At 39.6% G+C, this 16,626-nt stretch overlaps 1 protein-coding gene across 15 annotated transcripts in view; it reads right to left on the reverse strand.

Moving 5' to 3' along the window:
- The window catches only part of LOC119247431 (death domain-containing protein CRADD), a 275,825-nt gene that overhangs the window by 109,607 nt on the left and 149,592 nt on the right, over positions 1–16,626 (reverse strand). The window contains exon 4 of one of the 15 annotated variants that reach the window (XM_037513868.2): positions 1,870–2,116. The exons of the other annotated variants lie outside the window; for them this stretch is intronic. Coding sequence (XP_037369765.2) covers positions 2,106–2,116 — 11 coding nt within the window. The 3' untranslated portion in view covers positions 1,870–2,105. Of the gene's footprint in view, positions 1–1,869; positions 2,117–16,626 lie in introns of those variants that run through there. 15 annotated transcript variants of the gene reach the window in all.

The following is a 16,626-nucleotide window of genomic DNA, read 5'->3' on the forward strand; positions in this document are numbered from 1 at the left end:
TCCACATTTCTCTTGAGAGAGGTAACAGGTTCTCATGCACTATCATCCAATATTGCAAACCACAGGTGTAATTTTAAATTAAAGCAAAACCTAGGTGAAATTAATTTTAATATTTTATGTAACTCAGTATGTTAAAAAAATACTATCACTTCAAACAATACTCAAAATGAAATAATGAGATATTTCATATTATTTTCTGTACTAAGTCTATGAATTCAGGTATGCATGTTCCACTTCAGAACATATCAGCCTGGAGTCATTACACTTTCACTGCTCAATGGCACAGGTAGAGGTTACCATACGGGATGGCACAGATCTATCTAATGGGAGAACATATAGTTTTTGATAGATGGACACAGGTAGTGTTTGGTTAATCAGAAAAATTGGCAAAATAGCATAGTGCCAACTTTCTCAACATAGAGTACTGCCTAGACTTAGTTGAAAGGGACTAGGAGAGGAATTAAATCCCATGGACTTCTGAGAATATGTTCTAGAACTTCCAGGGGTCAATGTCCCCCAATGAAAAAACTCTTCAAATGTAGTCTTTTTGTTTTTTTAACTTATCCTCAAAGTGAAAACATAGTGCAAAAAAAAAGAAGCAAAAGCTTCCATTTCACATGAAATGTAAGGAGTTTTAAGATCCTAATTTTAAAACACTGATGGGTCAGAGTCAGGAAGTCTTTCTTTTCTTTTTGTTTATTTTTTTAATTTTATATATTTTTTACATCATTTTCATTTTTACACAATGTATGCATTTTCATCTTGGTTATAATCCCCATATAATTGCCACCCCCCCCCACCTTGTTTTGATCATACTCCCTCCTCCTCCCCACAGTGTGTCTCTGGTTTATAGCTGTTTGTTGATTTTGATTTTTACTTTATTATGTCTTTTTTCTGGTCCCTCATTTAGGTTTTCTAAATTCCTGCTATGAGTGAGACCATCTGGTATTTTTCTTTTTCTTTCCGGCTTATTTCGCTGAGTACGATCCCTCCCAGCTCCATTCATGTTGCTGCAAATTGCATGAGTTTATCTTTTTTGATTGCTGAGTAATATTCCATTGTGTATATTCTACATCTTCTTTATCCAGTCATTTATTTTTGGGCATTTGGGTTGTTTCCATAGATTAGCTATTGTAAACAGTGCTGCTATAAACATAGGGGTGCAGGTACCCTTTGGAATTAATGTTTCTGTGTCCTTTGGGTAAATACCTACAAGTGGAATTGCTGGATCATATGGAAGCTCCATCTTTGGCAGGATGAGGAATCTCCACACACCTTTCCATAGTGTTTGGACCAGTTTGCACTCCCACCAACAGTGCAGGAGAGTTCCTTTTTCTCCACATCCTCGCCAACATTTGTTGTTGCTAGTTTTTTAATATGTGCCATTCTCACTGGTGTAAGATGGTATCTCATGGTAGTTTTGATTTGCATTTCCCTGATTACAAGTGATGTTGAACATTTTTTCATATGCCTTTTGGCCATTTGCATTTCCTCTTTGGAGAAGTTTCTTTTTAGGTCTTCTGCCCATTTTTTGACTGGGTTATTTATTTTGTTTTTGATGAGTCTCATCAGCTCTTTGTAGATTTTTTTTTTTTTAATTTATTATTTTTTTTTAATAGAGGCATGTTTTATTTATTTATTTGCTTGTTTATTTATACAAGCACTGGGTACAGTCAGAAGCGCGGGAGGGTGAGAGAATTCACCAGAGCCAGAGCGGGGAGCAGAGCAGGCAGACTGATGAAGTACACTGCTGAGGGGAGCAGCGGGCACGGCAGGAGAGGTCTGCGCGCCATGTGGGACCCTCGCCCAGTGGCCGGGGATCGAACTGGCGCTGCAGAGGCCGCGTGCAGCTTCGCAACCCAGCGCTCAACCGCTGCGCCACCAGGGAGGCCCTCTTTGTAGATTTTTGTGATCAGTCCTTTATCATTAGTGTTGCATGCAAAAATTTTCTTCCAATTGGTGTCTCTTTGTTTTGGTTACTGTCTTTTGCTGTACAGAAGCTCTTTAATTTGATGTAGTCCCAGCTGTTTATCTTTGCCTTCTATCACTGCTTTGGGTGATATGTCTTGGGAAGTCTTTATTTTCATCTTGATTCTGCCATCAAACTAAGTGGTGACTTGGAAAAAAAAAAAACAACATTTTCCAGACCTCTTTTCTCTAGAAGAGCATCCTACTTTTCCACTAAACAAGAATTCACAAACCATCTTTTTAATAATCCATTCTAGAATTCTACCACATATAGTATAAAGTTCCATCCCAGTTTATAGCTTTTAGCCCATATTCCTCAGCACTGAAAATCAGAATTGTATTTACCTATCTTTTAATTCCAACATTTTACCACTCTTCAACACTTCATAAAAATAACCAATAAATTATCCCCAAATTCTTTCAGTGTCCTGGAAGAGAATTCTTCTGGATTAAAAATCTTACACTCATTTTGAGCAACTAAACAATTTCATACAATCCAGTCAATTTTCAAAAGCTTTAATTTCATGTTACTAAGGCTTTTGGGGCCTATAACCATTCCTGCCTTTCATATATTTATTTTATAAATACTTGATGAGGATCTACAATATGTGCCATCACAACAGGAATGCAGTAAGACATGAACAAGACAGGTAAAGGCAGTTTCTGCTTGCAAAGAGCTGACATTCTAGAGATCGATAAAAAACAATGAAATAAATTTGCAGGCAATTTCAGGTAGTAAAAAGTAATTAATAATACACCTAATACTTGAGAGCATATAATATGCCAGATTCCACTATAAATATCAACTAATTTAATCCTCATAATAACTTTATGACATATGCACTGTCATTATCATTACCATTTTATATGTGAGAAAATTGGGAGGTGTGCTAGAATGAACAGAACAGAGAAATAACGAGAGTGCCTGGTACACTCCTGTCATCTGGGAGGGCACAAAAAGTCTCTCTGAAGTGATCTGGGCTGGATCTTGAATGAAGAAAGTCACATAAAGATTTGAGGGCAGAGTGCCCCAGAGAGAGGGAAAGACCTGCAGACAGGATGAACCTAGAAGGATGAACCTCAGGAGCTACAGGAACAGGAATATATAAAATACTGATAGGAAGTGAAATTGAAGAGGTGCGAATAGGAGCCAATTTATGATAAATGGTTTGTATATTATTACTTGTGCAATGGAAACTTATTGGGGTATTTTTAGTTGGGGATAGACATGATCTGATTTTCTAGAGATCACAATGGGTGCTATATGGGAAAAGAATTGTAGGAGGTAAGAATGGAATCAGAGTAAGCCAGCTAGGATAAAGAGGGGAGCCTAATAAAACCTGAATGTTCTAGCTTCCCTCTGCAGTCAATGGACTTGTTTCCTCTTGCTTTCTTGGCCTGAGCTTACCTGTCCTGCTGATGGACTCATTTGTTCTAGGTTACACTGAAATCCAGAGAAAAGTCTAGGTCCACTCTAGACTTACTCCAACCTCCAGTCAAACCAGGGGAACATGCACAACATGGTATAAATGGCAAGTTAAGCAGAAAACAATGACAACACAGTTTGTGATCATCTTTAGCACTGCCCTAAACTCATAATGTTCATAGTGCTTCTCTCTACTTATAATTCACAACTCAAAACCAAAACATTCAAACAATACTCAAAGGCCTGGGACTCTACTAATTATGTTCTACCTCTCCTTGAAAAGGTAATACTAATGAAAATCAAGGCATGCCAAGGTGGACTGCTTACAAACATCACTAATAATTCCCACCAACCTTATATGTGTCCGCCAGCCATCCCTGCAAGAGGTGGAACTTATTTCCCCTCCTTTTGAGTTTGGGCTCACGTAGTGACTCCCTTTGACCAACAGTATAGTATGGTAGAAATCATGCTAAGCCTGTTCCAGATCTAGGCCTCTTGAGAAGTGGCAGCTTCCACATTCACACACTTGTAATCCAGCCACTATTTCATAAAGAAACTGCTCTAGATGCTGGCGGAAATGAAGTCTTACAATGGAGAGCGAAGGTGCTCCACTCTACTGTGGCCAACATGAGACATGTGAGTGAAGCTTTCTTGGACATTCCAGTCCCAGCGGAGGTCTGAAATGGAAAGCATCTGCTATGTTAGCCACACTAGTCAATACCACGTGGAGCAGAACCACTCAGCTGAGTCTAGCCAACCCACAAAATTGTAAGAAGTAATAAATTGTTTTTGTTTTAAGCCACTGAGTTTTGGGGCAGTATAATATGCAGCAACAGGTAACAGAAATAAAAATGGATAATTCTATAGTCCCTTTGTAAATTATAAATGCAGTCTAAAGAAGCTAAAGAGATCAAACCAACCAGAAAAACCCATTGATGAAAATACTTCATTAGTGTTTTGCATCCTCGGGACTTTAGCATTGCCTGTTCTGATTTCTAGGCATTTGTTTTCATTTTACATGAGAAGCTGAAGTATTCTGATTTTCACTGTCACTTAAATTTAACATATTTTATTAAGAATATCTTTTATACTATATATCTAAATAAAAGATGAACTATACCTGTGCTCTGCTCTCTAAAAGCTGATAATCAGGTGAAAAAAATACATGCACACATGTACTTCCAGTAGAAGCAGAATATGCTAATGTGGTTGTCATAGAAGAAAGAGGTCACTCATGTGGAATTTCAGTCAAGACAAAAAGGATATTCTGGATAGAAATATAAAAGAGGAGCAAAGACAAAGATGTGGTATAGTACAGAGTATATCTCAGGAGTGGCAAGTTCTCCAACTGAAAGCATGCATGACTCAGTCTTTCTAGTCCAAATAAATCATTCCTTGCACAAGCTATTACAGTGCTTATCGCACGAAGCTACAAAAAGGGTGGTCTGAAGGACCCAGTGTCGTAACATAAGTCAGGTGTTGAAACAGATGATGTATGATTATGTCATGTACACATGTGCTTCTCTTTTACTCTACAGCCAGCCAGCAATATCATTTGTTCTTCCCTCTGCTAAATCCTTCCTGTTTCAAGATTCTACATTCACTAACTCATCTATTCATTAAACTATTTTTTAAATCTTTTTTTTCAAAGAGGCATTTATTTATTTATTTATTTATTTTGTTTATTTATTTGTTTGTTTCGTTTTGTTTACACATGCACTGGGTACAGTCAGAAGCGCGGGAGGGTGAGAGAATTCACCAGAGCCAGAGCGGGGAGCAGAGCAGGCAGAAGGACTGAAGTACACTGCTGAGGGGAGCAGCGGGCGGCAGGAGAGGTCTACGCACCATGTGGGACCCTCCTCTGGTGGCCGGGGAGCAGCCGGGGATCGAACCGTCGCCGCAGAGGCTGCGAGGAGCTTCGCAACCCAGCGCTCAACCACTGCGCCACCGGGGAGGCCCTCATTAAACTATTTTTCAATTTAACACTGGTTATTTGCCTGGCACTATTCTATGTACTGAGCATACAGTAATGAGCAAGGCAGACAATGGTCTTGCCTTTGTGATGATAAACAGTGATGAGAGGTAGAAAGTAGATAGGGCAGGTGGCCAGAGAAGGCTTGAGGAGAGCACATTGGACAAGAGATAGGACTAAAATGAGGAAGCAAGCCATGGGCCCAACAGCCTCTGCTAAGATCACCTATTCTTGTGCACACATCACCTATACTTTTATTTGCCTCTCACTCTATATGCATGGATTTCTACTCACCTTATACATCCATCCTATTTTTGTAACTACGTCTCAAGGGCAAGAATTCTGCCATATTCTCCTCTACATTCCAAGGGTCTGGCACCTAAGGTGTTTAGTAAATCCTCTTAGAAGGAGATGATGACATAATCCCTTAAGAGTCCTTTCCAGCTGTAAGATCTATAATTCTTTCAAACTCTTTCAACAAACTAGTTCGCACAATGACTCAGACGACTGATAGCTTTGGAGCTATTTTGAGATTACAGATATTTTGAGATTATATGTATAGATTTTGACGTCATATAAATGCTACTTTTAGGATTTCCATCTATCAAATGACTGGGATGAAGTACATCGGAGTTTTTGTTTAAATGAAAAATGTAGCAGTTGAAAAGGCATCCTCTTACAAGGAACTACTTACTAGTAATTGTATTTTAAGCCACTGGAACCTCAAGAGAGGCATCAATTGCTATGAGATAAATGCTACACTGGTGATCCTATCCCCAGCCAGTACAGATGACCTCAAATTCTTTGCTTCCTCTCTGATGAAAGATGGAGGACAATGCCCCTTGCCTAGAATCTGGGTTGGTCTTAACAACTTACTTGAGTATTGCTGTTCTGGGGCTGACAAGATCTGTCATATGAAGCTCTGAATGTTAAAGTTTTACGTAGATCTTTCAGGTATGCTCCTTCTGGAAACCTTGCTGCCGTGCTGTGAGACACCCAAGCACATGGAGAGAACATGTGTCAGTGCTCAGACCAACAGTCTGAGCGCCCTGCTGAGCACCCTGCCAAGAGCCAGAATAAACTGTTCCAGCCCAGGTACCAGACATGCAAGTGAGGAAGCCATCTTAGAAAAGGATCTTCCAGCCCTGACTGCCTCGACTGATAGGACGTGGATCAGAGACAAAATACTCAGCGGAGTGCTTCCTGAGTTCCTTAGCCAAAAATAAAAGTTGTTTTAATCTGCCAAGCTTTGAAGTGGTTTGTTATTCAGAAATAGATTTTTTCATTTAAAAAAAGAATCATCACATAACATCACAATTCACAGAAGGGTGTCTCTGCCAGTTAATTATAAAAATGACCATTACATACAACGCAACCTTTGTCCTATGTCCAGTAACTGCTCTGCCCAGAGATTTGACTCATAGTACATGAGGAAGCCAGACTAGGGGACTTTGAAGGAGTATCCTGAATCACTCTTACTAATAAAATTGCAGGCCAACAAAAGTCACTTGAAATTTATCCAGTGCAAAAGCTAGAGCACCCATTTAGAAACTGCAGGCCACAGAATTATGCTATTAGGCAAATTATACGTATTTTCACTCAGTCATCCTGCAGGCAAGAAGACAATTTATTATACTACTTTAAAAAACATGGGTGGGGCTTAAAATGGAAATGAGATACACAATTCTATCATAAGGATAAAAGATCCAATTGCTAAGCAATAATTGCATGAAATAGGAATTTCTGAAATTACACTCAGTGAGATGTTACCAGAATAGAAAACAGTTGCGGATAGTTCTCTCCCGAAGAACATCCTTTCATTTGTACAAAGAAGTCCCATTATGGAAACACAAGCTTCTAGAAATGGGCAGGCCATTTTACCCTGACGAGGGGATTCAAACAGTTCAGAGCCTGTAAGTGAGCTGCTCTGGGAAAGTAGCCTGCTCACTGTACATCCTCCTACACCCGCATTGTATTTTGAAACCATGGTTTGGCTACTGTGTGGAAAGTGGGTGGTAGAGGGAGGAGGTGTGGGTTGTGGAGGGAGTACTGTTCTTACAGTTAACCTGGCAAGGGCAATAGATGGATCTGGGGATGGTTTTAGATGGTGTGCTAATGGTACAGATGTTGGGAAGGAGGGAAGCTGTGGCAAACAATGAAAGCAAGAATGATTCCCAGGTTTGGGGCTGGAACAAAGGATAATAGAGATTTCTGTTTGGGTCAGCTCCCTCATTTTCTTCTCCAGTTGGAGAGCTGGAATTATAACCTGATCTTTTACTTCCAAATCCAGAAGGCTTTTAAATTTCAAAGTTAAGTTTCCAGATTAAATAATTTCCAGTTTTGTCAGGCTCAAAATAATTTCAAAATCAGTGTGCATTAAAATTCAAAAGCAGGGCCTCCCCGGTGGCGCAGCGGGTTGAGCTCAGTGCTGTGAAGCTGTCCGCAGCCTCTACAGCGTGGGTTCGAGTCACAGCCAGCCAGGGAGATACCCACATGATGCGGCAGACCTCTCTTGTCTCGCCCGCTGCTCCCCTCAGCAGTGCTTTTGGTCCATCTGCCTGTTCTGCTCCCTGCTCTGTCTCTGGTGAATCCTCTCACCCTCTTGCACCTCTGGCCTGTACCCCAGTGCTTGTATAAATAAGTAAATCTTAAAAAAAAAAAAAAAAACTTAAAAAAAAAGATGGAAATTAAATGTCAACTAGGATCTTGGGAAACCCAGCAGACCTGGGACAGTTAATGAACGCAGTACCCACCTAGAAGATGGTAGTTGGACTGATGTCTCTTCCTCCCCTATCAAGCCCAAATTCCATACCTAGACATTAAGAGCTTCTATCAACTCATCAACTCATCCCTGCTCTTTTACAGGTATAGCTCTCTCTCTCTCTCTCTCTCTCTCTCTCTCTCTCTCTCTTTCATCATTCTTCATTTAAGCCAAATAATTTACTTGCTGTCCTTCCCATAGCAGTACCTACTTTGCAAAAGTGCATAACTCAAAAAACAATACAACATCGATAAGAACACAGAAAGCAAGAGGAGAAGCTTGATTTAGTGGGGGAAACTCATTCCACTTGTAACATGATGGATTTACTGTTCCCTAGAAGATGTCTAGGAGAAAGGACTCAGAGTCTACTCTGACTAAACCAACTTCTTCCCAAGTAAATAATGACTACATTCCTGAAAACCCACAGTCAATCTAAAAGGGCTCCCAAGCTTTATCTCCACTATTATTCCTTCATGTTGAGTGCTCCGGTGGAACACCATTCAGTGGTATTTCTTTGTAGGCTGCTGTTAAATGTTTAGAAATGCACATGCATGTCAGTCCTTTCTTGCCATATAAACTACAAGCTCCTTGATGAACAAGGGCTTCTAACTTCCATTTCCGATCTAATCCTTTGGATGCTTTTTAGAGCCCACAGCACTCTGTGAGCACTTGGAATGTATTGTTAACAAGTGCCTTGGGGGATTGAGAAACCTAATACAGCCGCAATTCTGAATAATAGACATAAACAGCACAATGGCTATCTGGGGGAATGGGAAGCAATCCTTACCTTTGCTTGGCACTTCTTGTCAGGAGGTTTGAGTCTCAATGATAAAAAATTTTCTTCAAAGGAATGAAAACAAAGACAAGATGTGGGGTTGCAAAGAGCACACAAAATATCTAATGGATGGGAAACCAAAGACAAATGCTTCATGACAGCAAACCTTGCTTAACTTTTTTTGCGGTTAGTACTCAAATGCTAACATCTCATCGCCCCAATACTTAAAAATCTTGAGACTAAACCATGAGTAAGTATACAGGATAAGCTGAAATTAAATCCTCGTGTGAATGTGCACAGTACAAAGGATTTTTATCTGTTTGGTTTACTTAATTCTTTTTCTCATATGTACAATTTTAGAAACGAAAGAAAAGGTTCAATGGCCCTGGTATGGTAAATCTCTTCTGGCAAAGTTTAATTCAAAAGAAATGGCAAAGATAATGACATACTTTCATAGGAAAAGTCTGCCCTAAGGAAAGGCCTCTCCAGTTTTGACTCTCAAAACAATCTTAGAACTAAGCATTAGCTTTAATCCAGCACTCTGTTAAGTACTGAGAAAAGAAAGATAAACAGCTGATGCCTGCCCTGAGAGTTATTTTCTGTCCTTTCTCTCTTTTACTCTTTTTGTGAAAAGGGGGCAGACATTCTCTGTAAAGGCCCAGATGGCAAATATTTTTTAGGTTCTGTGGCTCATAAGGTCTTTATTGCAGCTACTAGATTCTGCCAGGGTTGTGAGAGCAGTCAGAGACATGTGAACAAATTAATATGGCTGGGATCCCAAAAAACTTTATTTATATACACTGAATTTGAATTTCATGTAATTTTCACATCATGAAATATTATTCTCCTTTTGTTTTATTTTTGTTTCAACCCACTAAAAATGTAAATACCATTCTTACTTCACAGACAACACAAAAACAGGCAGGAGACCCAGTTTGACCCAAGGTTTTGGTCCCATGCTATCTAGTCTACCAACCCCTGCTGTACACCAAAGGCAACAGAAAATCAAAATTAGCTTAGAAACTGTTCAGCTTATTTCTAAAAGAAAAAGTCTGGGGAGGAAGGAGTGAAGAAAGAAGAGAAACCCAAGCAAAAAGGTGAAAGCTGGAGAGAGTATTAAAAAGAGAAGTTGGAGGTCAAGCCTTAAGGGCATTTGCGGGAAATGCAGGGCCAGAAGGGAGATCAGCTAAAGACAAGCCCAGGGGATGAAGTATAGATTAAACTGTAAGAAAGCTGCAATCATAAAAATGCAGATTAATAGAAGAGGCAGAATTTAAGAATCAAAGCTACTATGTGCACAAAATTATTTTGTTAGCGGGCATTGACAGTTCTCGAGTTAGACGTGTGTTGGAAGGAGTGGTTTTCATTTTGCTTTGTTTTATGCTGTGTTCCTAGGAATATCAATTCAAAGGGGCCAACCTGAAAAGTCTCAAATCTTCAGTCTTAGAAGTTCCCTCAACTTTAAAATGACTTGACCGTGCACAGAGCTGAGCTTCACATGTTCTGACTGTTATATGTGCTCCTACACCTAACATGTACCTCCATGACTGAAATCTTCAACAATGAGGAAGGTAAGGAACACCTTTCCATGTGGGAGTCTATTACAACAGCTACCAAAAATGTTGATAAACTGAATTAATAACAAAACAGACAGACAGGTTAGAAATTGCTTTGCACAGGAACCAGAACAAACTCTTTTAAAGTTGGTTAAAAATAAATAGCTAGAAGCTGGCATTCAGCAAACACTAAATAGTAATCACAAAGAAATGTCAAAGAATCACTTTCATGGAGAGCCAAGAACTAAGAGTTATTATTAACTGCTGGCTAGCCAGAAAAAGCTGAAAATCAAGATGAAGTTTAAAGAATAGTGATAGTAGCATTAGAGGCTGAATTGCGCCTACCCAAAATTCCCTTGTCAAAGACCTAATCCCAGTTCCTTGGAAAGTGACTTATTTGGACAAATGGCCTTTAAAGAAGTAATTAAATTAAAACAAGGCTTTAAGGTAGCCCTAGCCCCTCAAAGAGGAGATTAAAACCCATGAAAAGGCACCAGGAATATGCACCCCAAAAGGGACGACAATAAGAAAAAGCAGCAGGAGGGGGGACATCTATAAGCCAAGGAGCCTTAGAAGAAACCTAATCTGTTAACACCTTCTTGATCATGGAGACTTCCAACCTCCAGAACTATGAAAAAATATATCTTTGTTGTTTAAGCCTCCTGGTCTGTTGTACTTTATTATGGCAACTCTAGCTAACTCCTACAAATAGTGAAAGTTTTTGGAGATGAAGAGGAAGGTGAGGGGAGCAAATAAAGCTACCACAGATTCATTCATTCAAGCAATTTTATCTGGCAATGTGCTGCGTACATAAGGTTCTGAATACATAAGGATCAACAACTAAGTTCTTACCCTCAGTGAACTCATAGTGTACTGGAGGACAAAATTCTAATTTAGTATGGATGCACCATAACAGAAATCTGTCCTTGGTGCTTTGGGAACACAGAAGTCTTTCTCAGTCAGCCATAAAGAAATCACACAAAGCTTCAAGAAAGAGGTGATATCTAGGATGAAGACTTAAAAAAAAGAAGTTTCTTCTGAATATATAGGTAGAAGAATATATAAGAATCTACAATTTGACCTGGAAAAAAACAAATATATCATTGAATTGAAGGAGGTCTGATGTTAGAGACGAGGGTTTCTATTTTGGTCATGCTGAGTAAAGGGACAGAGGACCAGAGTGGAGCGATCTACTTGGGTTGGAGATAGAGACTAGAAGCAGTTAGCACTGAGATGGTCATTCAGCGAGGAGTGTAGATGGAACCAGCAAGGAGAATGTGCCAATGAGAGGACAAGAAGGATTTAGCATAACTCATGAGAAGATAAGCATTTAAAAGGCAAGCGATGTAAGAAGCTGAAAAACAGCAGATGGAGCAATGGAGTAAAAATATGACCAGGGAAGAAGGCAACATCCAGAGTGAAAGAGAGAGTGGCCAATGGCAGATGCTGGCAAGATTGCAAGTGATGACTTCACCAAGGGTCTGAAAAAACAGCTGCAAAGGGCAGAAGTCAAATGACCACAAGTTATAAAGCGAAGCAGGATATTCACAAAGATCCAAGGAAATAGAAGCTGCCTGAGTCGTCTTCTGGGACTGAAGAGAGGGGGAGTGTTAGACAACATGAGGCACAGCAACAAAAATGGCAGAAGCTTGGGGTGGGGGTATAGGAGAGGCTCTCATTTTGACCTTCCAAACCTCTGGGCATGAACCTAGAGGAAAGTTAAGGCAAGGGGGAAACATAGCATTTATTGACTACTATAAAATACTTCCTACACTTATGCAGTATTTCATGTTTTAAAATTTTTGTTCACATAGATTCAGTTTATCTTAAAAGCTACTCTCAGAGAGGCATAAGAGGCAGTTCTGTTTTACACAAGAGGAGGTTAAAATTTAAAGGAAAAAGCCCCACATCACCCACCTGAGGTCACACCATAGATAAAGGTAGAGGCAGGACTTTATCCTGAGCCTAGGTTCATTTCTCCAGAGGCCTACAGAGCATTTTCACAGAAGGAAATGCATAACGACTCAGATTCCTCATCTGAACAAACAATATTAGTATCTAGCTCAAACTTTTGATAAAGGTAATGCCAGTTTCTCATACAGATACCACTAGACTGAGCCTTCCATAGGCAAGTCTATTCCCATCAAGCCCTTTCTCAAAATGTAGCAGTTGGGCTACATCACCTGTTGGACTTTTCCATGGCACTCAAAGACCCTGTTGATCAGTCCTGGGCCTGTACAACCAATTCCCACCCCACCCAATCCCATCCCAGCCCCTGGCCTTCACCCCTCCATGCCAGCCAATCAAGCAGCAGGCACACATAATATATAACCATCGCCTCCAGGCCTTTGCACTTTCTGTTACTTCTGCCTACAACACCCTTCCCATTTTGTCTTCCCAGTGAACTCTTTCTTAGCACAGCACTCAATGACAGCAAACACACGATGATTAGAGCCCTCCCCAGTTCCACCTTTCCACGACCAAGCAGAACCATTGCTGTCACTTTCACCTATCTCTCTGAGTCATAACTCATCAGCTACGTCTTACAATAAAAACAGCAACAGCATCTAACATTCCCTGAATGGTTCATACATGTCAAGCTCTGTTGGAAGCTCTTTACATGTGTCATCTCATTTAATGGGAGGACCTTGAGGGTAGGGTCACACCTTACCTGTTCTCTACCTTATCCGTACCTGTTCAACAATCTCCAGCACACAGCAGACATTCAATAAACATGCTGAAATGATGCAAGAAGCAAAGGTTTGGAGCCTCTCATTTTTCCACTGATTTATACAGCCCCTCCTGCTTGGGAGGTTTATAGTTTATGGTGTTTACCCTGGTAATAAGGGGTGGAGGGTGGGTGGGATATGATTATTTTGCCAGAGATTTTAACAGCTCCTTTGAAACACGCTCTGATTTAGTGGGGGGAAACGTCATTCAAAATGTCTTTCCAAGGATAAGGGGAATAAAATCAAATCCACTATCAAGAACACTCACATATTTGCAAATCTACTATTGGAAGGATATAAATATATTTGAAAATGGACAGATAAAGGCTTAATCACCTGTAGTCTAACAGTCTGGGGAAAACAATGAAGAGAAATGATTTAGAATCACAATATTTAAAAGCTTTAAAACAGGAGACATTGAAAAAAATCAGGTTACATAACAATCCAGTGAAACTCTTTGAAATAGAATATTCATGGAAAGATAAACAGAAAAAATACTTTAAACTGCAGAGCAAAAAATACTCCTCATAGTTCCTTAAGAGTCATTTGGAGAAGGTCATTTAAGTCCAATGCTCCCCACCACCACCCTCTGCTAATTGAAATAGCAACTAGTCAAGGGTAATAACTTGAAAAGACTACTTCAAGTTACCTCAGGAAGTTTTACTCTCCGAAGGAAAAAGAAACAGGCATATATATATATGTATATATATATATATATATATATATATATTCATACACATAATCTGAAGTTTCTTCTTTATTTGGCATCACATAAGAAATTCTGGATTTAAGTGTTAGTGTCAATAATAACTTCCTGGACTTTGGAGTTCAAAAAAGAAAGCGCTTAAGCAGAATTCCTGTGGTATAAACCCATATACTACATTTTATTATTCATTTATCCTTAACCACTATTGTCGTGGGATAATAAGAATATGGATGACTTCCATTTTCTCAATACCTTTCTAGATCCTTTGTTAAAAAGCAATAAATATGGTGTGCTTTCATAGTCAGACAAAAGATAGAGCTATGCTCACTTTTTTAAAATGTCCTTTTTATCAAACTAATAAACACTGGTTATGAAGTCACTTTCATGTGTGGCAGCTAACTTCCCACTTATTGTAACAAATCTACGTATACATACAATTATCTATATGTGTATACATACATGTTTTTTAATATACTACATCTGGTAAGTGCTGTGAGGTCCCAAAATGATTTGATATACCCCCAAGGAAATGTGAGGTCTCTATTGCCTCTCTCTGAATCTGGACTTTGGGACAGCTTAAGCAAAAGAATACAACAAAAATTACCACTACAGAGTATCCTGGTCCAATCCTTAAGAAATTGCCTCTTGAAACTCAAACACCATACTATGAAGAAACCCCAGTCATCTGCAGAGAGGCCTCTATGGAGAACAGCCAACAAGCAGCACCAACTTACCAGAGATGTTAGTGACCTATCTCAAAATGGACCCTACATCCAGCCTCAGTGAAGCCTTCCTAAGTGATACCAGGCGACGCAGAAATGAGCTCTCTCAAGCTTTGCCCAAATTGCACACTTAAGGGTAAAATAAATGACAGTTATTTTAAGCCACTAAATTTTGGGGTAGCTTGTTATACAACGAAAGATAAGCAGAATTCCATATTATATTCTATTTCATTGCCCCTACCTTTCCCCAATTACAATTTAAACTCTAAAAGTATGACTTTGTCTTTACCTTCATCTTTGTGGCCATTTCTTCTTTCATTCAATAAACATGTGAGGACCAATGTGTCTATAACACAATGCAAGATAGGTTCTGCAGATACAGAGATTTAAAAAACCAGCCTCTGACCTAGAGACTACACTCCAGCTGCAGAAATAAACAAACAACACCAACCAATAAACAAGGACAACAATAACCTCAGAGCCTTAGCAGAGTAGCCAGCAATGATAGATAAGAAATGTTGACTTAGAGACAGGAGAGTCTAATAATTAATAGCATGGACTGGAAAATTAGACTGTCAGTGTTCAAATCTCAGCTCTGCTACTAACTGAGTTATGCAACCTTGGGCAATCCATCTACCACCTATATCTCCTCATCCATAAAATGCAAATAAAAAATAGTACCTACCCCCAAAATCTATGAAGATATATATATAAAGCCCTTAGGTTAGAACCCAATTCAAATTCTCTTTCTTACCTCCTCTCTACTTCAACATTTTTTTTTAATTTTTTTTTATTTATTTATGCATACAAGAACTGGGATGCAAGCCAGAGGTGTGGCCAATCTACTGAATACACCGCTGAGGGGAGCAGCAGGAGAGGTCTGCTGTGCCATGTGAGTTAGCTCCCAGGCGGAGGTTCAACTCAGGCCTTGGTGGTGACAGTGCTGAGACTTAACCCCTAGTCTACCAGAGAGGTCCCTACTTCAACATTTTCCATCCATTTTCTGCCTTCCCACACCACCATAATATCTTCTGACTTTGAAATAGTTTGAGAAGACCTATTTTGCTACAAAAATTGCTCTCTTTTCCTAGGACCTCTGGCCTTCAACTTGTGCCTGGCTGGTTTAAGAAGACACAAAATATGCTCCTTTCTTAAGGGGCTATCATTTCTTTCCAGGCCTATAGAAGTGAAGCCTATTCCATACAAAAAGACTGGGAGTGATAGAGCATCACAGACATGTCTTATTTTTACCAGCTTCTCATTTTGGAACTATTGCTTCCCACTTCAGGTGACACTGATATCCTAAGGGAAGGGTTGATGAGTCAAACTGGGCCAATTTAGACTGAACCTTGAGAGAAGGTAAAATGTAGAAATTCAACTGAAGATAGTTATCAAAGGCTAGAGATGCCCAGTTTGCCTCATTCCTACCCTTAATGGGTCCTGAAAATTTAACAATCTCTTCAAAGCTGTGAACTGCCAGTATATATTAGCAAAATCCCTATTTTTCCTTATGTTGGCATGAAGTCTAATGCTTGAACCAAAGTGCCCACACACATGCTGTTAAACTTTCATCCAATCCTTAATTTCTGGATGGAAGTAGAGGAGTCTCTGAAAAGTGGGGGTCTCTAAAGTCCCATCTGGCTCTACCTAACCTTCTTTAGTTCTAATAACAGCACGAGTCCCAGCAGATGTGTTCAATCCACTCTGTAATTCTCCATAAGAACTTCACCATTACCAATCAGCACCTGTATACCTTGTGGACAAATGGTAGAACTGAGAGATGCTTGAAATGTCTTATATTTAGGCTATAAAACCACAAGCCTTCGTTTACCACTTACTACATCTCAGCAATATTATTTTGGTAACAGCGTCACCACCCTCTCTGCTATGGTGCTGAGCATAAATAGAACATGAACATTTCCAGGAATTGTCAACTTGGCACTTCTTGCAAGGAGTTAAGATTTCTCTTGTAAGTTTAATAAAAACAAAGCCTAGGACAAAAATCTGCCCA

This window comes from Talpa occidentalis, unplaced genomic scaffold, assembly GCF_014898055.3.
Source record: "Talpa occidentalis isolate TD23 unplaced genomic scaffold, MPIMG_talOcc4v2.1 talOcc4.16, whole genome shotgun sequence".
NCBI classification, from domain to species: domain Eukaryota; kingdom Metazoa; phylum Chordata; class Mammalia; order Eulipotyphla; family Talpidae; genus Talpa; species Talpa occidentalis.